The following is a 26,338-nucleotide window of genomic DNA, read 5'->3' as shown; positions in this document are numbered from 1 at the left end:
CTTGCCTGTTTATGCCAACTTGCTACTGTTCAATTCAACTGTTTATCTAATATAGTTAACTTAAATCTAATAGAGTATGCTTATTGTTTCGGTATGCACATTGGATTGCATCCTAACTTGAGATCGAGTTCCATTGACACCAATGCTTGACTTGAGTTAAACACAGATCTCAAGGATGGATTCAGGCCATTGAGTCTTGAAAATTGCTCTGTGCTGCTTATGTTTACGCACAGATGTGTATTATTGAGGAAAACTTGTGATTTTGTGTTTTTGCTGTTGGGTTAGTCTCTGTCATTTAATCACATTTATGTTAATGGTCAGCTATGCAGCAGAAGGGGCAAAAAGAGCTAGTGTAGGCTTTACATTTTTAAGAGGCCTCTACTGGTTATTTATTATCAAGCTTCCAATCTTTCCTTCCCATGTAATGTTAACTTATATTATTTCAGCACTAACTACTCCTGCACACTTGTTTTGCCTGCTCTCCCTGTCACAGCAACATGCTTGTGCAACGTTGTTGGGCTACTTTATCAGCACCTCTGTATTTCTCCCTGTCTCTCAAATTACTGTTGTCAGCCTTCTCTACCCCCCCACCCCCGGTCAGTGTGTTGTCAGCCTATTTCCGCCCTCAGAGAAAAAGGAGGAACTCGTTTGACTGGTTTTGACGAAAGAAAGGATATAAAATCCTGCCGTCTGTCCTGAGTAGTTTATCGCAGAGGGGCGCATTATCAAGTAAATGAACCTGCTTTTGAGAATTTCTGTCTGTGTCCCGAAGCTCTGTTGGGGTTTTGTTTCTGTTTTCCCTGGCTCGGCCCCCCTCTACGTTCCAGTTCTACCTGTGTGAGGTGTCATGAAATGATAGTTATTTCACAACTAACACCTCATGCCAGGTCACATGACGGTATACATACCTTCTCTAAACCGAATGGCACAGAGAATGTATCTTTTCTTGGATGTTGACATATTGACAAATTTCAACTAGCTTACAAAACTCCCAAGTTTGCCGTGGATAACAGATTTGTGTCATTGAGTTTATCATCTTGACTCATGTATGCCTGATTTTTATGTTTGGAAGAATTGAATTGTGTTAGAAACGTTAACCTAATGAAGGTTACATTCGAATCCTCCTTGTCCTGGTGTCAGTTTAAATGACCACCACAGGAGGGAGCAGCGTACCACAAGAACTGAAAATTGTTGCCCTGCTCCAGCTTAAAGGGGAAATGCACCTGCTGATTTGGACTTGTTTTTTTGGCGTGCTCAAGAAATGGTGGAGGCCGTGACTGAAGCCAAACGCGAGCTGGTTTGGATGTGTGGTTGGATATGGGTGTTTCTCGGTTGTGTGGTTGGATATGGGTGCTTCTCGGTTGTGTGGTTGGATATGGGTGCTTCTCGGTTGTGTGGTTGGATATGGGTGTGTGGTTGGATATGGGTGGTTCTCGGGTGTGTGGTTGGATATGGGTGGTTCTTGGGTCTGCCCTTGCTACACCAAGACACACCTATCTGTCAGAACCTTGCCCGCAGCTGTTTCTCCTCACGCAATCACCAACAAAACCTCCAGTAGGTTGAGTTGAATAAATACAGGCAGATGTATGGTGAGATGCCGGAGGAAGCTTTGAATTGGTCAGTAGCTTACAGAGTAATATGAGAAGAATGTGATTGCTGAATTTATGTAGATATTCTAAACTTAAGTGTTTTTCATAACTTCCATATGTATTAACAGGTTCATGTAGAATAAACTACATAATACCATAGAAGCAGTGTTCTGCTAATATAAGTGTGCATCATTCGTTGTAATTCCCAGCCGATACAGGTACTGTGCCTATTGACAATATTGCCTGGTGGTAATTGGGGCTATCTTGGCAGACATGTCAGAGTGGTTATACCTTCCTGTGTGGTATCCCATATGCAGCAGGAGTTTCCTGATCCTGGTGCAGAATACACAGTCCCCCCCCCCCCCCCCCCCCCCAATATTGACTGATACCATTAAATTCCCTAATAAATAAAGACAATACAATTAAAAGTTGTCTAGTAAAATGTTTATCCCAGGTCTCGCCTGTGTAACCGATGTAAAATGGCTGGCTAGTTAGCGGTGGTGCGCGCTAATAGCGTTTCAATCGGGTGACATCACTCGCTCTGAGACCTGAAGTAGTTGTTCCCGGCTTTTGTGGCGTGATGGGTAACGATGCTTCGTGGGTGACTGTTGTTGATGTGTGCAGAGGGTCCCTGGTTCAAGCCCAGGTTGGGGCGAGGAGAGGGACGGAAGTTAAACTGTTACACCTGTACATGTACGTCAGTCCAATCATCTTGGAAGTCTCCATGTGCTGGCTCCATACATGTTTCTGTGAACACATACACACATAGTCACTTCTATTACCAATGTGTTGTGAAATGTAATGTCATGTTTGTAATTGTATTTAACTGCCTTAATTTTGATGGACCCCAGAAAGAGTAGCTGCTGCTTTGGCAGGAACTAATGGAGATCCATAATAAGTACAAATGGCAGTTAGGTAATATCTGACGTAACTCAGTGCAACTCAATATTAGGAAGGTGTTCCTAATGTTTGGTACTGTATACTCGGTGTCTATATTATTATTATTATTATTATTATTGTTTCATTCACTTCTCTTTTTGACCTGCACTGTTGCAATTACATGTGACTAATAAATGCTTCTAATCTAAAAAAAAACTAAATAAAAGAGGTGAGGCTGGAGGTGAGGTCTTTGTTAGAGGTCCTGGGTTCGAGCTTCGGTACGACCCGAATCAGGAGGAAGTGGTACTCGCTAAGCAGGCTGCATGACGTCCTTTCTTTCGACGCCAAACCCACTGCTGGTGTGCGTGGCCAACGAGCTCTATTTTTCAGGTAAAACAACAAATGTAAACGCCTGGAGTTTGCTAAACGATATTGGCACTTGGATTGGAACCTGTGCTATGCTCAGATGACATGAAAATAGAGCTCCGTGGCCACGCACACCAGTGGTGGATTTGGCATTGAAGGAAAGATGCATATGCAGAAAATAACCCCATAACTACTGTAAAATATGTTGGTGGATCATCAATGTTTTTTTTGGCTACTTTGCTTCCACTGGTCCTGGGGCCCTTTTTTATGGTGAACTTTACTTAGTACCAGGACATTTCTGCTAAAATCTGGTTGCCTCTCCCAGGAGGCTGGAACTTGGCAGCAAGTGGATCTTCCAGCAAGAAAATAACCCCAAGCACACATCAAAATCCACAAAGAAATTATTAATTGACCACAAATTTGGCAATGGCCATCTCAGTCCCCGGACTTCAAACCCATTGAAAACCTGTGGTTTGAATTGAAGAGGGCAGTCCATAAGCACAGACGAGGATATCAAGGATCTGGAAAGATTCTGTATGGGGGAATGGGCTATTTCAAACTCTGTTTTTCAGGGTGAAATCTGAATTTGAGATCCACAAGTGTGATTGCATGGAAGTTCCAGTGAAGCTAAGGTGTTTTCTGAGCCTGGGGTGATTTTACGTCTAGGGCTCAAGAAGCTACATGAACTTAACTTTGTGTAAAATCATACTTTGATGTCAATGAAATACTTGCTTTTGTATCATAGGATTTGGGCCTCAGTGTGTAAAATTACACTGAACAAAAATATAAACGCAACATGTGAAGTGTTGGGCCCATGTTTCATGAGCTGAAATAAAAGATCCTAGAAATTTTCCATACGGACAAAAAGCTTATCTCAAATTGTGTGCAGAAATATGCTTATATCCCTATTAGGGAGCATTTCTCCTTTGCCAAGATAATCCATCCACCTGACAGGTGTGGCATATCAAGAAGCTGATTAAACGGCATGATCATTACACAGGTGCACCTTGTGCTGGGGACAATAATAGGCCACCCTAAAATGTGCAGTTTTGTCAGACAACACAATGTCACAGATGTCTCAAGTTTTGAGGGAGTGTGCAATTGGCATGCTGACTGCAGGAATGTCCACCAGAGCTGTTGCCAGAGAAACTAATGCTAATTTATCTACCATACGTCGTTTTATAGAATTTGGCAGTAAGTCCAACCTGCTTCACAACCGCAGACCACATGTGACCACGCCAGTCCAGGACCTCCACATCCCGCTTCTTCACCTGCGGGATGGTCTGAGACCAGCCACCCGGACACCTGATGAAACTGTGGATTTGCACAGCTGAAGAATTTCTGCACAAACTGTCAAAAACCGATTCAGGGAAGCTCATCTGCGTGCTCGTCGTCCTCACCAGGGTTTTGACCTGACTGCAGTTTGACGTCGTAACCGACTTCAGTGGGCAAATGCTCACCTTCAATATCCAATAGCACGCTGGAGAGGTGTGCTCTTCATGAATGAATCCCGGTTTGAACTGTACCTGGCAGATGGCAGACAGTGTGCATAGCATCATGTGGGCAAAGGGTTTGCTGATGTCAATGTTGTGAACTTTTTTTTAAGGTATCTGTGACCAACAGATGTATAGCTGTATTCCCAGTCATGTGAAATCCATACATTAGGGCTTAATGGTTTTATTTCAATTGACTGATTTCCTTATATGAACTGTAACTCTGAAATTGTTGCATTTATATGTTTGTTCAGTGTATATTGTGGAAAATCTTGTAGTACCTCATAACCTTGTAGTGCTCAGGTATTAATAGTCAAAAGTTGCCTTGAGTCCATATCATTTGTTTAATAGATCCCTCTATTGCATTAGGAGAAATCTGCAAGCCTAAATCCTCAAAACGCATTGAGCATGATCCACACAATGGATGGCATGAACATCAGACTCAAATAAGTAAGGTTTGAAATATGTCACTGCCCCCCAGCCAAGAGCTGTTGAAATTACAGCTGTGATAAGTCCATAGAGCACAATGCATTTATCTGGTTTTTGTTTAGTCAGTTTAGTTCACATTGGTCAAAGCAAAAGAGTAAGTTAACGTGCCAACCTTTTAATTAGGAGACGTCAGGGGGCTGTAGAGAGAGACTTGTGGTACAACTACACTCAAAGAGCACAGAAAGATCATGGCTGGAGATAAACTTCACGTACTGTACTTCTGAAGGAGCTACTGAGGGGCTTTGGATCTAGTGGAACACCCAATATCACTCCCTTCCTCTCCAGTGTGGGAGGTAAGGTCAGCCTGCAATGTGCCACTTTGCATCCTGAAGGTGACTGTTCTTCAACTAAGTGGCTGTTCCACAGAGCTGGTTCTCAGAGCGTTATTGAAGTGGATCATACTGGAAGATCAGTGTTGAAAATACAGGAAGAGTAGAGAGACTGAGAGTGGGGCCTGGCTGTGCTCTGGTTGTTCATAATATCAAAGCTGAGGATGCTGGATGCTACACCGGTCAACGTTATGCTACGGAATATGGCCCAAAATATGGGGATGGTCCGGTTTATCTCTCTGTCCTTTTGATCTCTTCATCGACACCAGCGCAGATCTAAAGCCTCTCCCGACCTTCCTTTTCTTCACCCCAACATTCTCAGACCAAAGTCCTCTCTCTGTGATGTCAATCAGTTGCATAGGGCTCTGTGTGGCACTGCCCTTAATGGTTGTCATAGTTGGTGTTTACACCAAAATGAGGGACCTCCAAAAAGCTGCGTTTTTTTTCAGGCATGGAGGCGACAGAGCACCAAGTCTTGGGCTGAAGTCCTGCTCCTCCTCACTCTCAGTTCTCTCTTAAAGATGCCATGTTCTCTACTGTCAATGTATTGATTGTGTAAGTCCTTTACTGATTTTATTACTTTTAATGTTAGCTACATTAAATGATGTTTGGAAGATTTGAACATGCATTTATTATATATATATTTTAATGTTTTCCGGAGACATATTCCTAGGCTCCAAAGCCTTTTTCTTGGTTTCGATATAGGGTTTTGCTTTTGTGAATTGCTCTGTAAAAATGTCCATACTCATTTGTGAATACAAAGAAATAAAATAATGTATAATATATCTTTGAGATCTGATAGATCTGTCTTTATTGCAGCATAAATAAACACTCTGTACTGTGTATTCAAAGAGCAGTAAGAGACTTATTTTTCAGTAACACTGTACTTGTAATATTTTCACCTATATTTTTTGGTTGTTCAAATGTCCAGTCTAGGGAAACTAAATTACAACCTAATGTTAGACGGTGTGACACTCTACATATGTTGAGATTGTTTTCTTTATTTAGATATATAGAACACTGACATTTTTTGTTCAAGCCCGACCTTGGCTTCATTAGACTGAAAATATTATTCCTCCTCATATCTTATTGGTATGATAAGGAGAGCTTAGTGACTGTTATTGGCTGTTGAGACGGTCACTATGCAGTTCCGTTGAGGCTGTCTCTCGTTGCTGCGTTGAGCCACTCGTGAGAGGAGAGAGGCAGCAAGATGACGGTACAGGGCACCCAGCTGGTAAACCACCTTCCAAAGTGCCCTCTGTACCAGTGAGGTAATACAGATAAAGCTTGCTGTAACTTGGGTTCAAACACAATATGAATCAGCAGGAACTGGAGCAGGAAGTTGTAAACTTGAGGAGTACTATGTATGCCTTGTCTATGTATGAAAACATCACTGATGCTCCACTCCACTCACTCCCAACTCCCAACACAGATACACTCTAACCCAATGATTAGGGGGGAGGATGTGGGCTTCGAATTCTGCCCATATTATTCCAGTGCGCTGCTTATTAGTAGTTACTACTAGAAGAGAGATGTTTAACTTGAGCTTGAAGAGCTCCTTGAATGGCAATGCCAGCTGCAATATAGACCTCTTGAACAGGAGACGTTTAATCTACTGTGGCTTGGCTAACGCTGTTTGTATTCTTGTCTCGCAAACCATATTCCAAATTGTAAAGACATAACCCAATAATTGTATCAAAATATATTTATAGAAAATATTCTGGAGGCAGTTCCAGAAATGATTTACATTTTTCATGCAAACATACAGAAGACAAACAATGTATCTAAACGGTATTCTGCAAAATATACATGATTTTAAGGAATGTGTATTGTAGACCGTAGTGTAGCCTGTCTGATATAACCAGTAAAATGTCTGTTATAACTACCAGCCATTGTGACCTCAATTTTCTACCAAAAATGTTGCTAATATACAGTAAATGTTGCTAATTCATAGTTGGATGTAAACAATAGCAAACTGTTCTCATATTTTCCAGAGAAAAAAAATATTTTCCTATTTGGTCAGACATTTATTACTGGGAATAAAGAATACACATTTATTTTGTTTCCCCTTATAACGAGCTCTTATTTGTCAATCTCTTCACCACATGACCAGACACCCCAACTCAGTCCCGGGGACTCAATATCCCTCACAGTGGGAGCCCAAACCCCTCAAGTTCAAGTTTCAACTTTATTGTCCCAGTGGGAAATTATATCAGGTCTCTGTATATCAGCCTTGCAGTAGCTACCTGCTGAAGAGCATATCGACCAGGAAGTCCAGTAGATCTGCTTGGCCAATGACATGACGGAAGAAGAGCTCGGTGATGAGGTTGGGTGTGATGGTCTTGAGCATGGACGCCGCGAGCAGGATATGAGCAAAGCGGCTTCGGTCCCCAGGGTGGAGTGGTTGGACCACCTCCCTCAGAGCATGCTGAGCCTCCTGCTGTAAGCCCTCCACGAATAGAGCTGCCTTTAGGTCTTTCACATCTGTTGAGGAGGACAGAAATGTATCATGAGTGGACAAGCTACATTTTATACACAGTGGTACAGTACAGTACTGTTCAGTTATATATGATATTGCAATTGATTTTTGTAAACCTACTGGTCAGCTGGATTCACTGAAAGTATTTTATGTTTTATTGCGTGTGTGGACAAGCCCTTAACAAGTCTTATTTAATGTTTGAATTCTGTATGTAGGGAGGTTTATTAGATCATCAAGCAACTGTGAGGACGTAAAATCCCTACCGAACAGACACTTCCATTGGCTGGTGTAAATATTGAAGCTTTAAGGCAAACCTCACCTGGGTTAAATATCATGGTGCCCTTGAGGTATGCGTACTCCTTTGGACTTAAATCCAGACTCCAGAACTTTTTGAGGCATGACTTGAGTTTGTTCACACCAGCCAATGTGGGCTGCTCTCTTTCCGTCTCTGAGCTATCTTGAGAATTCAAGAGGATTCTTTTCAGCATGCTATTGGCAGGGGTGTCGATGACGTCAAAGTTCATGCCTTCCTGGGCCAGACCCAAAATAAAGAGTGGCACCCAGCAACTTTGGAGGAGCGATAGTTGATCGTTCTTTGGGAGTTGGTTGAAAGCAGGTACGTTCTTCATAAAGTGAATTGTTTTCACCAGCACTCCCGATGCCTCTTGGCAAATGTCTGCTGGACTTTTCAAGCACACTGTCCTTCGCATCTCGCAGTTGCATCTAGGAGGTATCAAGTTGTAGTTCAGGTTGTTGTGGCTTGACTTGGAATTTTCTTGATTGAGGATGTTGTAAAGGATAGCATTTGACTGCCTGTCATTGTAATCTGTACATTGACATGCGTTATCCATTTTGATGAGATACAGAACAAACTCTCAAAAACAAAATCAAAAGCTGAAATACATTCAAATGTTCTTGTCCTACCAAGACAGGCTCTTGTTGAGGTGGCGTGTGGTTGTGCGGATGCCTTACACCGTGCTTCTATTTATAAGGCCAACCCACTGAGCTAAACTCGTGCACCTTGACCTGTCAATACGTCCTCGGCGAAAAACAAAGATCCCCTAAAGAGCAGACAACTCGACTGACGGCGTCCCCTAAAGAGCAGATAAGGTATTCTTATTGAAAACCAATGGATAGAGCATATCCATATCGGGCGGGGTAAGCCTAATCTGTGTGACTCTGTCATTACCCCAGGCTGTACCAAGCTACCAAGGACTGTGGGAGTACTCAAGCACACTGTATATAGCTCCGCTCATTGCCAGCTCACACCTAAGCTGGACACGGGCCAATGTAAACAGGTAAGGGAGCACTGACCTGTCAGCTAAGTCCTTGAGAGATGTACCCAACCTTTAGTTTAGTTCAGGCTTCCAAAGGGCTAAATATACCAAAAACAGTAGGCCTGCATACCCGAATGGATTTATTGGATAAAAATGACGTTACATTACATCTTACATTGAACAAAAGCTTACAGATTCGTTGTATATAATGCCAGGAATGACAGACGGAATAATAGTGAAACTTGGTGGAATTCAGTGTGGATTTGGAAGCTACAGCCCTTCTGCCCTAAACTCTGATCCCAGTCACGTGTCCCCACCGAATTTTCCACACTGACTCAGAAGCCTGTCTCACCAATAATGTGTTTTCTGGGCAAATCTGTCCAGCAGACTTCTCGATACCCAAACTAATACCAGACCCCGACTAAACCAATACGCAACCTTTTGAGACCCACACCAAGAACCAAACTCTTGAGACTGAAATCCAGACCAAGTGTATCGAGAGCCTGACAAGCCCAAGACCAGTTAAAATGTGGAAAGAACAAGATCCAGAACGAGACACAGAGCAAGGCCAATCTGAAGGCGTCCCATCCGGTTTCCACAAAAAGCAAGGTGCCCTGACACTTTTGTGTTGTGTCACTACTTTTAGTCACATAACTCTGACAAGAGATATCTTGACCACACGAGTTGAGAGACTAACTATGGTCTGGGACCATGAATCTGAGATCCAACCTAGACCTGAACATTGATGCTGGGACCCAGACCCAGTGACCAATACCAAGACCACATTTACCGTATGTGGCATTGTGTGATCTCAAGACCAAAACCACAAGATCAAGATTCTATCTCTGGTTTCAACCAACTCAACCATTTAAAGTATGTAAATATATTTTAAGCGTTTTGCCAAAAAAACATGATTATTTGTCTCTCTGAACTTAAACAATCAATTGATAGATTTTAAACATGTCTGTCATTGAACAACCCCATGCCATTGATTAGATAGTGAAAAATTGGTGGATATGGTTTGTTATCTTTGCAGTGCCTAGCACAGAGGTTTGAACCAGATAAGCTGAGTACTTTATTAGTCTGATAAATTAACAGGATGTGAGCATGTGTGGAAAGTATTGAATACTTGGAAAGTATTGAATACTTGGAAAGTATTCAGACCCCTTGAATTTTTCTACATTTTGTTACGTTACAGCTTCATTCTAAAAGTGATTAAATTGTTTTTTCCTCCTCAATCTACACCCAATACCCCATAATGACAAAGCAAAAACATATTTTTTGAAATGTTTGCACATGTACTAAAAAAGTTAAACTGAAATATCACATTTACATAAGTATTCAGACCCTTTACTCAGTACTTTGTTGAAGCATCTTTGGCAGTGATTACAGCATCGAGTCTTGGGTATGACGCTACAAGCCAGCCAATGTCTATTTGGGGAGTTTTTCCCATTCTTCTCTGCAGATCCTCTCAAGCTCTGTCAGGTTGGATGGAGAGCGTCGCTGCACAGCTATTTTCAGGTCTCTCCAGAGATGTTCGATTGGGTTCAAGTCCGCGTACTGGCTGGGCCACTCAATGACATTCAGAGACTTGTCCCGAAGCCACTCCTGCGTTGTCTTGGCTGTGTGCTTAGGGTTGTTGTCCTGTTGGAAGGTGAACCTTCGCCCCAGTCTCAGGTCTTGAGCGCTTTGGAGCAGGTTTTCATAAAGGATCTCTCTGTACTTTGCTCCGTTCATCTTTCCCTCGATCCTGACTAGTCTCCCAGTCCCTGCCGCTGAAAAACATCCCCACAGCATGATGCTGCCACCACCATGATTCACCGTAAGGATGGTGCCAGGTTTCCTCCCGACATGATGCATTGCTTTAGACCGCCTTAGACGGCTGGGTTCTTGGTCACCTACCTGACCAAGGCCCTTCTCCCCCGATTGCTCAGTTTTGCTAGGCGGCCAGCTCTAGGAAGAGTCTTGGTGGTTCCAAACTTCTTCCATTTAAGAATGATGGAGGACGTTGTGTTCTTGTGGACCTTCAATGCTGCAGCCATTTTTGGTACCTTTCCCCAGATCTGTGCCTTGACACAATCCAGTCTCGGAGCTCTACGGAAAATTCCTTCGACCTCATGGCTTGGCTTTTGCTCAGACATGCACTGTCAACCGTGGGACCTTATATAGACAGGTGTGTGACTTTCCAAATCATGTCCAATCAATTGAATTTACCACAGGTAGACTCCAATCAAGTTGTAGAAACATCTCAAGTATGATAAAAAAAAACAAGATGCAGTTGAGCTCAATTTCGAGTCTCATAACAAAGGGTCTGAATACGTATGTAAATAAGGTATTTTTGTTTTTTATTTTGAATAAATAAGCAAACATTTCTAAAAACCTGTTTTCGCTTTGTCATTACGGGGTATTGTGTGTAGGTAAACAATTTAATCCATTTTAGAATAAGGCTGTAATGTAAAAAAAAATCAAGGGGTCTGAATACTTTCCGAAGGCACTGCATGTGTTTTGGGTAAGGAGGCGTAGTAGGGGAACCCTGGTTAACACAACACTATTGCTTCAATATCTTTTATACTTTTTATAATATTTTATCAAGCTAGAGTCTCTGATACACTGTTTCAACTTTCAAATACTGTTTCGTAGCTATCAAAATGTCTAAATCAGAGATTTCCTGCTGAAAGTAGTCAAGGTCAAGGTCATGAGCTGAACAACTGCAATAAAGAGATTGCAGGTGCAGGCCGCCAATGGTATCGCCAGTCACCTGAATGCTTGCATGACTTCCACTTTTAGTCACATAATTCTGACATGAGACGGTGCCCATTGGTGTATTTTGAGGAGTCTATCCAAACAGACGAAAAAACATCAACATGTTACGTTTGTGGGGTATGAGGGTTATGAAGAACTCTTCTACCGGTGTGCTGGTTTTTGCATCAATGATTATTTGGACGAATTACGATTTTGTCGGGGTACACCTAGACCTGAATTTCAGAAGGGAAGGGGATTTGGCCCATGGACTTGGCTGGGAGGATTTTAGAGGAGGGTGTGGAAAGAGGATTCACCCTACCAAAGAGGATCCACCCTGATTCCACCACTCGCACTAGGCCAAACACCTCAACCTCTCCACCATAACAAATTGAGTAGCTCGCCGGAGGCCAGCCCTCACCCAAGATGTTGTTGATGCAAGATGTGGTTGCCAAAATACATTGGTGGAGTGGTGTGTATAATTGGTGTGCATCTGACTTGAAATCCATAATTTTAGATATAGTCCTTATTGAGTAAGGACGATGAGACAAATTGGCTAAAAAGGAAACTGAATTTAAGATAGACAACATTTCTCTGGCAATAACCTGTTACAGTCTGCACAGGGAGGTATGAGGTCCCGTGTGGCTCAGTTGGTAGAGCATGGTGTTTGCAACGCCAGGGTTGTGGGTTAGATTCCCACGGGGGACCAGTACGGGGGAAAAATGTATGAAATGTATGCATTCACTACTGTAAGTCGCTCTGGATAAGAGCATCTGCTAAATGACTAAAATGTCTAATGTAAATCTGTATTGTGGCGTCTTCTAGGGCTTTTGTAATGTATGCTCACGGGCCTAACTAGCTAGTTTAACGAAAACATGGGGATATTTTGCCAGATACATTCTCTACAGGGAAATAGTCAGACATGCAGGTGTCCACTTTCCAGGACAAGCATCCAGGCATTGTAACTCCTGAGGCATGCTGGCAGTTGTAAATGCCTTTGATAAGGCTTGTTTTTTATTGAGGTGAGGAGCAGTCTGAGACTGACACGGAGGACGGACACTTATCACCCCAGAGATAGTAAAAATCAAACACTGTCCTTCATTCTGGAAGAATGTCGTAAGGGCTGCGTTCTTCGGTCTTTGGAAAACAAGACCCCGAAAGTGGTACATTTGCTCTGAGACGTGTGACGCAGTGGCCATTGCTGTCACCTGAGGAATGTCCTTGCAACAAGTTGTTGACATGCTTTATTGCTTTCACACTGCTTTTAATACACCCCAGCCAATGTTTAATGCCTCTACTTTCAGCTTGTTACACTGTTTATACTGTGTTGGAAAAACAGAAACAGTTGATAGTAACAGCAATCCTTACTGGAACATTTTCTAGTGAGGATGTTAATTGCACAGTTCAAACAAGAATCAAATCATTGTCATGAACACATACAACTGTAATTATCGTGGTATATTTCTTTGTCATATTCAATTTCCCCTGAACAATATCACTTATTAAGCACAAGGATTGATCGTAACCCGCAGCATCTCTCCTCTCTGCTACCAGGGTCATTGAACTCTAGAGTGGGATATTACCATCCTCTCTGACTCTGTGTGTGACCGGCACAACTCTTATTGGCCTTGATCTACTGTGCATGTCACAAAGGTTCACATAAGTCAACGTTCATATGGGCACCAGAGCCGGTCGGTGACATCGCCGCCTCGTGACAGCATGTCGAACTCCCAAAACGGCACGCTCTCTAATTATCTGAAGGATCTTGTCCATGGACTTGGAGCTCCCTCAAACGTGTACAGTATCACTTACAGTAGGCCAATATCAAATCAAATCACATTTTATTTCTAATTTGGGCCAAATACAACAGGTGTAGACCTTACTGTGAAATGCTTACTTACTACAAGCCCTTAACCAACAATACAGTTTTAAGAAAATATAGTTAAGAAAATATGTACTAAATAAACTAAAGTAAAAAAAAAAAAATGTCAGTATATCTATTCGTATATCATGACACTTGCCTAAAGGATATGATTTTCATTGCTTTACTGATTGGATGACTACTCTTTTTTGCTTTTTCTTATTTTCCCTATAAATTCAGTTTTATGGGAAAATACACGTTTGTTTCAATTCCTCACAAGTTTGCTGCAGTTTTGGAGACATATGTTGCCACCATCTTATATACTCCAACTCAATTTGAATTTGATCTGTATTCTAACTCTTTCTGAAGTTGAATTCAAAGTTGAGTGACCCTTGTGAAAAACACATTTCATCAGCCCAATTATCTATACTTTTCAGACTGAAGTGGATTTGTGTCACTTGGTGTCAGCACCCAGAAGCCACCTATATTTCTCGTTTTATTGCCTCCAATTCAAAAATACTGCCATAAAAGCAGAGTTCAAGGCCAAGGAGAGGCCTTCCTCTTTGTTGTCTCTAGGTTGCTGAACTGTGATAACCTACAGGTATTCTACAATAGTTGTGTCTAGGGCAAGACAGTAGTAACAAGGAACTCAGAAAGCATTTGATAGTTTATGACTTAGTCACAATTAAAATGGATTTTCATGGCATTGCGTGACATATGTTGTTATGTTTTTTACAGAGCGTCCTTATGGAAAATAAGGTTATAATTCATTGATTCAAATAACCTTATGGATTATTTGAAATATGCTAATTTGTAATAGTTGTTTTATTATACAGTAAGCAACCTATTATTTCAAAGTCTACGTTGGAGGGACAAATCCTGTAAAATATGACCATCTCATTCAAGATTGCTCAGGATTCTGGGTAGGGATTAGGGTGCAGCCTAAAAGCCTAAATGGGGTACTCTTCTCATCTCAATTTCTGCACTGATCTAAAACACCTAGACAGTTGAGCGCAAATCAGCTGGTGGCCCCCTCAGTACAAAGGAATGAGAAATGACGAGACGACACAACCCTGGTAGCAGTACTGCACACCATCCATACTGGATCTAATCCAGGCAAATACCTACAGTGGCTTGCGAAAGTATTCACCCCCCTTGGCATTTTTCCTATGTTGTTGCATTACAACCTGGAATTAAAATGGATTCTTGGAGGGGTTTGTATCATTTTGTCACGCTCTGACCTATAAGAGCTGTTTTTCTATGGTTAGTTAGGTCAGGGTGTGATATGGGTGGGCAGTCTATGTTTTTTGTTTCTATGTTTTGTTCTTGTTTTTCTATTTCTAGGTTGAGTTTTGGATGATCTCCAATTAGAGGCAGCTGGTTCGTGTTGTCTCTAATTGAAGATCATATTTAAGTTGGGGTTTGTCTATGGGGTTTTGGTGGGTAGTTGTTTTCTGTTTTGTGAGTATCACCTGACGGAACTGTTGGCTGTCCTTTTGTTGTTTTTGTTTAAGCGTTATCATTGAAGTAAATATGAGCACTCTACACGCCGCGCCTTGGTCCCCTTTATACGACCCTCGTTACACATTTGATTTACACAACATGCCTACCACTTTGAAGATGCAAAATATTTTTTTATTGTGAAACAAACAAGAAATAAGACAAAAAAAACAGAAAAATTGAGCATGCATAACTATTCACCTCCCCCAAAGTCAATACTTTGTAGAGCCACCTTTGGCAGCAATTACAGCTGCAAGTCTCTGGGGTATGTCGCTATAAGCTTGGCAAATCTAGCCACTGGGATTTTTGCCCATTCTTCAAGGCAAAACTGCTCCAGCTCCTTCAAGTTGGATGGGTTCCGCTGGTGTACAGCAATCTTTAAGTCATACCACAGATTCTCAATTGGATCGATGTCTGGGCTTTGACTAGGCCATTCCAAGACATTGAAATGTTTCCCCTTAAACCACTCGAGTGTTGCTTTAGCAGTATGCTTTGGGTCATTGTCCTGCTGGAAGGTGAACCTCCGTCCCAGTCTCAAATCTCTGGAAGACTGAAACAGGTTTCCCTCAGGAATTTCCCTGTATTTAGCGTCGTCCATCATTCCTTCAATTCTGACCAGTTTCCCAGTCCCTGCCGATGAAAAACATTCCCACAGCATGACACTGCCACCACCATGCCTCACTGTGGGGAGGTGTTGGGTTTGCGCCAGACATAGCAATGTCCTTGATGGCCAAAAAGCTCAATTTTAGTCTCATCTGACCAGAGTACATTCTTCCATATGTTCGGGGAGTCTCCCACATGCCTTTTGGCGAACAGCAAACGTGTTTAAGCAATGGCTTTTTTCTATCCACTCTTCCGTAAAGCCAAGCTCTGTGGAGTGCACAGCTTAAAGTGGTCCTATGGACAGATACTCCAATCTCCACTGAGGAGCTTTGCAGCACCTTCAGGGTTATCTTTGGTCTCTTTGTTGCCTCTCTGATTAATCTCCTCCTTGCCTGGTCCGTGAGTTTTGGTGGGTGGCCCTCTCTTGGCAGGTTTGTTGTGGTGCCATTTTCATTTCATTTTTTAATTATGGATTTAATGGTGCTCTGTGGGATGTTCAAAGCTTTTGATATATTTTTATAACCCAACCCTGATCTGTACTTCTCCACAACTTTGTCCCTGACCTGTTTGGAGAGCTCCTTGGTCTTCATGTTGCCGGTTGCTTGGTGGTGCCGCTTGCTTAGTGGTGTTGCAGACTCTGGGGCCTTTCGGAACAGGTGTATATATACTGAGATCATGCGACAGATCATGTGACACTTAGATTGCACACAGGTGGACTTTATTTAACTTCTGAAGGTAATTGGTTGCACCAGATCTTATTTAGGGGCTTCATAGCAAAGAGGGTGAATACATATGCACACACCACTTTTCCATTTTAAAAAAAAAAATGTTTTTTTTTAAACAAGTTCTTTTTTTAATTTCACTTCACCAATTTGGACTATTTTGTGTATGTCCATTACATGAAATCCAAATAAAAATCAATTTAAATTGCAGGTTGTAATACAACAAAATAGGAAAAATGCCATGGGGGATGAATACTTTTGCAAGGCACTGTAAATGCAGGTATTATGGGTTATGTCTGCTAAATGACGTAAATGTAAAATGTAAATGTAATGTGTTATTACATGTATTACTAACTATGGGAACAACATTTTAGCACCCTCTAGTGTTCTTCAAGGAGAAGCATAGTCAGCCTTTCATGCAGTGTTTTTTTAAAATAACTTACAATGGGGTTACATCAAAATGTATATCAAGCCGTCGTAGTTAAAAATCAATAACCATTTGCATTCTTACCATTTGCAATTATATCATGCTTCTTTGAGATAACTAATCAAAGGACCAAAGAGCAAATGTTGGTTTGTTGCGTAAATCTATTTATTGACGATGACGAGGCATCCTGCAAGGAAGACGGGCAGAGTTTCAGTCAGTGTCCAACATAGTCAACCCTTCCTCTCTCAGCAGAGACAGCTGGGTACAAATGACTAATGAACCTCATGAAAAATTGGAGATGGGGGCTGCGTTTCTAACCATCCATGTCATATGATTTTGACTGTGATGAATTAAGCAAAATTACTGGGAATGTAAACAGTGTACCCAATGCACGGGTATCATTTATCATCTCCTGACCTGATAGACTACCGTATCAACTAAGGCGCATGCATTAATCCATTTTCAAACTTCACCAACGAACAGGGATGTGACATGGTTACGTTGATTAATTAACTGACACATTGTGTGTCTGTCTGGAGTGATGCTCCCACTTGTGGGCTGTATACAATTGCCAATGAAATAGAGCAGTGGAATACAGGGACATTGCAAAAAAAAAAGTCTAGGTAGTGCATTTGAGATCAACTACATTGCAGTCAGACTGTGCAGAACGCTGATCTACAAATCACCTTGCATCCCAAATCTACACACTATTAGATTGTGATTCTGCCTCCCTCGCCTTGCTGGAACTGAGCCTCTGCTCACAGGTGTGCCCATTTGATGCCTGTTGTTGAGTAACTCAATTGTCTAAAAAGTAGGCTAGTTTCCTTTCTGCCATCTCATTTCTTCCATCTCTATTGATACAAGTGAAAGCCTGGTAATCAACCTCCATAGTTCCCAATTGTTTTGAATCTTGGTCAGTGCTGTTTATGATACTTCGGATGTCCCCACCATAATGGCGCGTTCATGTGCTAGGAAACTCTGAAATGTCCGACTTGCTAACTGGTTGTAGTTATACACGTGCTGCGTTCAACGAATCAGCAAGTCGGACATTTCTGAGTTTCCTAGTTCCGGCTAGCAATGAACCCGGCATTAAACCCAAATCCATCATCCTTCTTTTTTTCGTTTTTTAATCGCAGAAAAAACAGTATACATACAAGACGTATACAAACAGACAATGATAACATATGCTAGGCTAGGGGGTACAACAAATTACAGATTATACAAAGATTAAAATATACACACGTATTGATTGTTTTAACAGCTTTCTTATTAGAAGAACATAGAATGGTCTTAATATACTGCTCGAATTCCTTATAGAAAACAAGGAAGAGTGTTTTTGTTGTTGTTGTGAATTTACATTTATGAATCTGAAGTTTTCCCATTAGCACAATTAGATTCATGAGGTAAAATTGTTTTTCTTTATCCTTATTATAGTTAAGGAAACCGAGCAGCACATTATCCCATAAAAAACTAAAGTCATCAAGAATATTAACAATTATAAAACTATGAATATCTTGCCATAATTTCTTTACATGTAGACAATGCCAAAATAAATGTAAGACTGTTTCTGGATGCTCAACACAAAAAGTACAGTTAATGTTAATGTCTTTTTTGAGTTTCTTCAGGTAATGATTTGCAGAGTAATACTTATCAAATCAAATTTATTTATATAGCCCTTCTTACATCAGCTGATATCTCAAAGTGTTGTACAGAAAGAAAAAAACAGCCTAAAACCCCAAACAGCAAGCAATGCAGGTGTAGAAGCACGGTGGCTAGGAAAAACTCCCTAGAAAGGCCAAAACCTAGGAAGAAACCTAGAGAGGAACCAGGCTATGAGGTGTGGCCAGTCCTCTTCTGGCTGTGCCAGGTGGAGATTATAACAGCGCATGGCCAAGATGTTCAAATGTTCATAAATGACCAGCATGGTCAAATAATAATAATCATAGTAGTTGTCGAGGGTGCTACAAGTCAGTAACACAAAAGTGTCAGTTGGCTTTTTCATAGCCAATCTTTGAGAGTATCTACTTATGGATCATTCTGAAAGAGACCTCTTTGACCTTGTTAATAAGCAGGTATTTGTCTGGTAAGAACCATACTTTTTTCCAAAAGATATTATTGACAAATGTATTCCAGTAAGTTGTGACATAAGGAATGCATACAATATCCCTTTGAAATAAAGCCCGTATAAATCTGTTGTTCTGATGGAGCAAGGAGAAACGCATTTTTCCTATTGGAGAGTCAACTGGATTAAGCGAGGGTATGTCAAGAAGGTGAGGTCTGGTTACACCATAAACAACATGAGAGTTCCAGATAGAATAGCATCAAATACTATGGCAAACTCTCTAGGTGTAACAGGGATATTGTGATGAGAAAAAAATCCTCATAATTGAGTAACAATCCTTCTGCATTACAAAGTTGACTCACCAGCAGGATATGATTAGTAAACCAGTTCTTAAAAAATAAAGACTTGTTTCTATACAAAATATCCATATTGTTCCAAATGAAATACCTATGCGGGAGGAAATTGTTTATATATTAACGACCACGCTAAGAATTCCTGTCTATGAACAGCAGATAATTTTTATAGGAAAATTATAAATGTTATTGTTACAAAGTAACATGAAATTGAAGCCACCAAAACGGGAGAAGATATAACGACGGATGAAATTTCAAATTGAAGTGTCCATCAACCATCTAAATCGGAACTTTCCGAGTTGTCCTGAACACCACATCAGCTTGCTAGAGTGACGTATGGTACGTGCTACGGTACGCCACTTGTGACCAAGGGGGAAAAGCGCGGACATTGAGAATACTGGGGAAATTGTAGGTAAGCTGTTAAAACTACCATCATATTGATTACTTAAATACGGGTCTGTAATACCTAAAGCATTGTGGATATTTACAATTTATGTACAGCAACTGTTTAGCTTATAAACACATGTATTTCAAAGGTCGACATTAGCTTCCTTTTTGGGCCTCTGTGCTGCCGTCGTTTTTAGGGCATAAGAGCAAACAAGTCCCACCTCTATGCCGCACTCATTGGACGACAGTGAAAATACTCTTATCTGATAGGACTGGCTTCACGTAACTCAAATTTCTGGTTCTTGTGTATTTTAATGAATATTTTGAACATATTGGTATCGGAATGATGGTTGACACAAATATGAACCAGTCGGAATGAAATAGCTACATCCAAACCGACCTTGACGCTAATTTCCCAAAAGTCGAATATTACTTGATACCCTTGTTCTTAAATTAGAAGAAATACGTTTGGAAGGATTACCCATATATTGAGAAGTTTTACTTTAGCTACTTTTGGCAGCACTCTGGCATTGGTAGCAACTAGCCAGTGGCAGTGTGATAGCCGACCAGCAATGTCTTCAAATTAGCTGACGTTAGTCAATTTGCTGCCAATTTATATGCAGAACGTCGACCTTAACTATATCGTACATGCATAACCACCGGACCACCCATGCTAGCTAGCTAGTTAGACCCTCGTGGCTGTAACTGGCTAACGCTAGCTAATGCTAAGCTAGTTAGCTAAGGAGTTACTAGGTAGGAAAGCCGGACTCCCAGTTGCAAGAGCCTAGCTCTGCTTAACACTCCACTCTGTCCAGGGCAAGGTGGAGACGTACTGAAAAACGAGTCTTCAGCAGGAAAATAAAGTTTGAATTCCTGCAATTATATGCGAAATGTACCCGGTTGGCTGTCACGTGATTAGCACAGTTCGTCAGATAATTGTACTCCCTAACATGCTCTTATTATTTTACTTTAGTCACATAGTGTATTTTCTCACTCCAGTAACCACCTGACTTTCTTCAAGTCTTTAAATTACACTGAACAAAAACAAACGCAACATGTTAAGTGCTGGTTTCATGAGCTGACATAAAATATCCCAGAAATGTTCCATACACAAACTTGTTTCTCAAAAATGTGCACACATTTGTTTACATTTAAGCATTTCATCCTTAGTCAAGATAATCCATCCATCTGACCGATGTGGCATATCACAAGCTGATTTAACAGCATGATCATTACACAGGTGCACCTTGTGCTGGACAATAAAATGCCACTAAAATGAGCAGTTTTGTCACAACACAATGCCACAGATGTCTCAAGTTTTAAGGGAGTGCACAATTGGCATGCTGACTGCAGGAATGTCCACCATAGCTGTTGCCAGACAATAACATGTTAATCTCTCTACCATAAGCCATGTCCAACTTAGTTTTAGAGAATTTGGTAGCATGTCCAACCGGCTTCACAACCGCAGACCACGTGTAACCTCGCCAGCCCAGGACCTCCACATCCGTTTTCTTCACCCGTGGGAGGGGCGGGTGCAGAGGAGTATTTATGACTGTAATATAGGTCTTTTGTGGGGAAAAACGAATTCTGATTGGCTGGGCCTGGCTCCCAAGTGGGTGGCCTATGCCCAACCATGGCTGCTCCCCTGCCCAGTGATGTGAAATCCATAGATTAGGGCCTAATTTATTTATATTGACTTATTTCCTTATATGAACTGTAACTCAGCAAAATCTTTGAAATTGTTGCATGTTGCGTTTATATTTTTGTTTTTACCATGTAATCTCTCACCAATTTCAACACTATCTTGAGATAAATCAATACTTTGAAGACATGTCCTGGCAAGGCATGTGAGAGGGTGGCTAGACTGGCTACTGGAAAAGGTGGGAACAGGAGCAGGTCAGGTTTAGTTCATTTCGATTTTTTTTTAAATAAATCATTGCCTGCTTTTAAAGCAAACTTGACCACGCATATAATTCATTTGACCTATTATCTAAATGTTTGAGGAGAGTAGTCATAAAATTTGATGGGGAACAAAAATGAGTTCATGTAATGTCAAGGTGGGGTGAAGTCCCACGTACTTGGGAATTATATTTTTGGCATCAGGTTGAAAAAGATATTGCATAGCAAGTGAGATTTTGACCAAAATCCCCATCCAGAGAGATGGTGCCTAAATGTAGACTACAGTAGATAGGTCACAAGAAGGGAGAGTGAAATATCTAAGCCGGCTAAGTTCTTAGGAGACTCGTCTGTGTCAACCATCAGCTGTACTAAATCTATTGTATAATGTTTATAAATTAGGTATCTTTGAAGTTAAATAGATTTAAAGGGGAGAGGTAAATAGAATCTAGGCCTAATTAATTGTAATTTTCTTCAATTTATGCTACTGACCACTCACTGCCTTTCCCTGTTTTTTTTAAATATTTTTTTTAATCAAATGCAACATCACATGCATGCAACGTCAACCACCTTATCATTGAAGAGTTTCATTCTGAAATCACTAGATGGCGACCAATACCTACATTTGGCCAACTTCGTTTTTAAACATGCGGAATGATCTCTGAGTAGCCTACTCCATCTATATAATTTGAAAAACAGTTTTGTTATATGAAACACAGTATTGTTATGTTGTATTTATTTTGTTCAGCTAATTTCACAGTCAATTATATGAGGATTGCCCATCTTAAATGTTACTTTACAGGAACCGGATCATAACTTCATTGATTGCTGGAACAGAGTCCAATTTCCTCTTCTCATGTAAAGGCATCAGGAGTTGTCTAACATGGACAGAGAATTAAGGTCAGGGAAGGAGATTAATGAGGACAAGGTGCCTCATCATGGGGACACAGGAAATGTCTGCACAGAGGAAATGGAGAGTGGAGGAATTCCTTCCCTAGCAAAGAGGCCCAGGCCTGATGATGTCACAGCTGACAGCACAGGAGAGATTGAGGAGGACACCGGCAGTAAGGTGGCTGATGGGAAGGAGTCAGACCAGCCCCCTCGGGCTGAGGTGAACGTTACCCCGGAGACAGGTTACGGCCGTGGCTGTCCCATCTGTGGCTTTGTGGCCAAAACTCCAACTGCCTTGAAGATTCACTCCAAGAGGAAGCACACCGGTAGAGGAAAGACCAGGGGTGTGAGCTCAGCTGAGGTACTTGTTAAAATAGATGGCTCCACAACCGGAGCAACAGCACAGAGTTCAAATTACAAGACAGGTGGAGACACTGAGGAGAAAGGGAGCAGCAGTGAGAGACAGCAGGATGCCACAGAGAGTCAGAGCCAGGGCACAGAGGCAGAGGGTTCTGAGGGGGAGGTGACTTCAATAATAGCCAAAGAGGAAATTGCTGAGAAACAAGGGACAGGGAGAGATACTTTTGATATGAAGGTGACTACAATAGCTACAGAGGAGATTGCAGAGGAGGAGCAAGAAAAGACCCCCGGTAAGAAGATAGTAGGTAAACGGGGCCCCAAGCCCAAGACTATACATGCTTGCAGCTACTGTGGTCACGAGTTTAGGGACAAGCCAAGCCTAGATACACACATCAAGAGACGCCACACCAAAGAGATGAATTACTTCTGTGAATTCTGCTTGTACTCCTGTGTGGCAAAGTGCGACTACGAAAAGCACTGTCTTAGTAACAAGCACAACAAACGAGTCGCGGAAAGCAGGGAATCCTCTGGCCTCTCGTCACCCATGGACAAGAAGACAGCCGAACAGGCTCAAATCTTTGCCCCCACGACGACTCAGACCCGGGCGTCCAAGCGTGCGCTCGGTGCCAGGTTCCAGCTGCAGTGCGGGAGTTGCGAATTCAGGGTCAGCAACTCTGCTTTGCTGGAGAGCCACGCCCGGCTAAAGCACCATGGCGAGCATCGCTTCCTCTGTAACGTCTGCCACTACTACACCGCTACGTCCGAGTGGATGGACACACATGTGTCCTCGGAGAGCCACCAGCGTGTGGCTGAGGAGAAAAACACAGGGTCCTCCTTTGAGGAGTGCGTTGAGAAGGTGAGCACAGATTTGGTCGGGGACGACATGCTGACAGATGACGTGGCGGTAGGGGTCATCGGACATGATGGAGAGCTGCGACCCGATGTTAACGAGGAAGCTGTTGAGGCTGCGAAAGCCGTGTTGGAGAACATGGAAGAGAACACGGACGAGAAAAGCCCCCCCAAGAGGAGGAGAGGCAGGCCAAAGGGGCCTGCTGCAACTACATGTGAATACTGCGGCCTTCTCGCCTCCAATAGTACCAATCTAAATGTGCATATTCGTCGTAAGCACAGCCGGCAGTACAGCTACACCTGCAAGCTTTGTTCTTACAACTGTGTGACGAAAGGCGACATGGACCGACACTGTGTCACAAAGAAGCACCTTAAACGCGTGGAGGATGCTAGCAGCGATGGCCAAGTGGACCTGGATACATCAGTGCAGGTCGTGAGTAAAGAGTCAGGCTCTCAGGCCAGCGAGGGTGAGGCTATACATCCGAATAGTCCAGTCAGAGCAGGGTCCAAAGGAGAGGAGGGGGCCACGGACAAAACAGGGGAGCTGTCACAAGACGACGTCAAAGCACAAGGGAGCAGCCCGAAAAAGAGCAAGTACGACTTGGTCAACTCCTGCAGCCATTGCAGCTTCGTAGCTCATTCGATTCCCTCCCTCGACCTCCACGTGAAGAGGAGACACACCCGGGACTTTGAGTTTGTGTGCCTGGCGTGCAGCTACTACGCGGTCACGCGTCGAGAGATGTCTCGCCACGCCGCCACGGACAAGCATAAGCAGAAGAGTGAGGTCTACCTAGAGAACCTGGAGAGCTTTGTGGTGGAAGACCTGGCACAGCCGGAGGAGGAGGCCATGGAGCTGGGGAACAGAGCTGACCCTGATGCTGACAACAATGCTCACACTGAGGATCTCTCCCCCTCAGTGCCCCCTGACACAGACATAGAGCAGCCCACAGGCACAACTACAGATCAGCCTAACATTATAGACACAGACCAACCCACAGACACAGATACAGATCAACCCACAGAGACAGAGCAGCCCAACGACACAGACACAGACCAGCCCCCTATCATCGATACAGAACAACCCACAGACACAGACCAGCCCAACGACACAGACACAGACCAGCCCCCTATCATCGACACAGAACAACCCACAGATACAGACCAACCCACAGACACAGACCAGCCCCCTATCATCGATACAGAACAACCCACAGATACAGACCAACCCACAGACACAGACCAGCCCCCTATCATCGACACAGAACAACCCACAGACACAGATACAGACCAACCCACTGACACAGAGCAGCCCAACATCACAGACACAGACCAGCCCCCTATCACCCATACAGAGCAACCCACAGACACAGCTACAGACCAGCCCACAGACACAGAGCATATTACCACTAACCCCACACAGACTTCTGACGTTTTGAGCAACGAGCACGCAGCCCCAATAGTGGAAGTTAGTGGCACTGTTGTTGAGGAAAACACAGAGATCCAGGTGGCTGGTGAGGCGTCCAGTGGCGGCTCGGAACAAACCAGCAACGAAGCTCCAGGTACGATTGAGCCTCAGGAAGCACCAGCCGAAATCACCATAACACCGCCTGAGGAAGGCCAGAAGGAAGGGGCCGAGCCCGAGGCGGAACCAGAGCTATTCTGTTCAGACGACGACGCTGAGATGGCTGATGAGAAACCTGACATCTCTTCCCCAGAGAAACAGCTCACCAGGGCGCTGCCGTTCGACGCTTGCATCATACCTCTCAAGTCCTTGACTGAAGCCGAGCTGGCTTTGCATGAAGAACGCATGGCTCACTCTGTTGAGGGCCACTCTGGCCTGGCCGGGGCGAGCAGTTTTCAGAAGATCAAAAGAACCAAACCTGTAGGGGCTTCAGGTCTGTCCAAGGGGTTAACTCCCAACCCCCGCATCCGCTGCGAGGACTGCGGCTTCGTGGCGGACGGCATGAGCGGCCTCAATGTGCACATCTCCATGAAGCACCCGTCCAAGGAGAAGCACTTCCACTGCATGCTGTGCGGCAAGTCCTTCTACACGGAGAGCAACCTGCACCAGCACCTGACCAGCGCCGCCCACCTGCGCAACGAGCAGGCCAGCATCGAGGAGCTTCCGGAAGGCGGCGCCACCTTCAAGTGCGTGAAGTGCACGGACCCGTTCGAGACGGAGCAGGAGCTGTTCGTGCACATCAAGGAGAAGCACGAGGAGCTGTTGCGCGAGGTCAACAAGTACGTCCTGGAGGACACGGAGCAGATCAACCGCGAGCGCGAGGAGAACCAGGGCAGCGTGTGCAAGCACTGCGGCAAGGTGTGCAAGAGCAGCAACTCCATGGCCTTCCTGGCGCACATCCGCACACACACAGGTACGTTGTCTCCCAAAACATTTATTAGAAAACCTTCACTGCTATTGTTTTTGTTAATGATAACATACCTCGTTTTTTAAAAATGAGTTATTTTAAAGTCATTGATAGCTGCATCACTAATATTCATAGGTGCTATTATACAGTGTATACACCACTTAGAATGTACCAGCATTGTCAATCATTACATGTGTTGAACATCAGGTTTTGAGATACTGTAGTCTAGCCTATATAGCGGTATCAGGGCCAGGCCAGGTATCAGAGGAGAGGCATGGTTCATGTAGTGGTGTGAGCTTAAGCCATGCATTGGAGGAATGGAGACGGTAAAAGACTGAGCTGCAGGAGATGCTAATGGACCACGGATTGGGATTCCCTGTGCACCGCCTGGTCAAAGACATGTGCGACTCATAATTGA

General features: G+C 43.0%; 2 protein-coding genes across 3 annotated transcripts in view; one reads left to right on the top strand and one right to left on the bottom strand.

Moving 5' to 3' along the window:
• Positions 1 to 6,835: 6,835 nt before the first annotated feature.
• On the bottom strand, positions 6,836 to 8,806 carry LOC115176253 (nuclear receptor subfamily 0 group B member 2). Its single transcript, XM_029736147.1, has 2 exons — positions 7,944 to 8,806; positions 6,836 to 7,629 (listed from the first exon to the last, which is right to left on the bottom strand). The coding sequence occupies exons 1-2, from the start codon at positions 8,473 to 8,475 to the stop codon at positions 7,388 to 7,390; spliced, it is 774 nt and encodes a 257-aa protein (XP_029592007.1). The 5' UTR covers positions 8,476 to 8,806; the 3' UTR covers positions 6,836 to 7,387.
• A 10,212-nt stretch (positions 8,807 to 19,018) lies between these two features.
• Positions 19,019 to 26,338, top strand: part of LOC115176250 (zinc finger protein 407) — a 167,573-nt gene continuing 160,253 nt past the window's right edge. Inside the window, exons 1-2 of one of the 2 annotated variants that reach the window (XM_029736131.1) lie at positions 19,019 to 19,576; positions 22,254 to 25,926. In XM_029736131.1, the coding sequence (XP_029591991.1) occupies positions 22,335 to 25,926 (3,592 nt within the window). In that variant the 5' untranslated portion in view covers positions 19,019 to 19,576; positions 22,254 to 22,334. Of the gene's footprint in view, positions 19,581 to 22,253; positions 25,927 to 26,338 lie in introns of both variants that reach the window. The other variant, XM_029736120.1, reaches the window with a different exon arrangement.

The sequence above is a fragment of the Salmo trutta genome, chromosome 3 (genome assembly GCF_901001165.1).
Source record: "Salmo trutta chromosome 3, fSalTru1.1, whole genome shotgun sequence".
In the NCBI taxonomy this organism is placed as follows: Eukaryota; Metazoa; Chordata; class Actinopteri; order Salmoniformes; family Salmonidae; genus Salmo; species Salmo trutta.
Note: the sequence above shows the minus strand (reverse complement) of the source record. Positions and strands in the feature narration are given on the sequence as shown.

Coding starts and splice junctions, on each gene's coding strand:
- LOC115176253 (XM_029736147.1), bottom strand. CDS start 8,475: ATGGATAACGCATGTCAATGTACAGATTACAATGACAGGCAGTCAAAT. Junction 7,630..7,943: donor CACCATGATATTTAACCCAG/GTGAGGTTTGCC, acceptor CCTCCTCAACAG/ATGTGAAAGACCTAAAGGCA.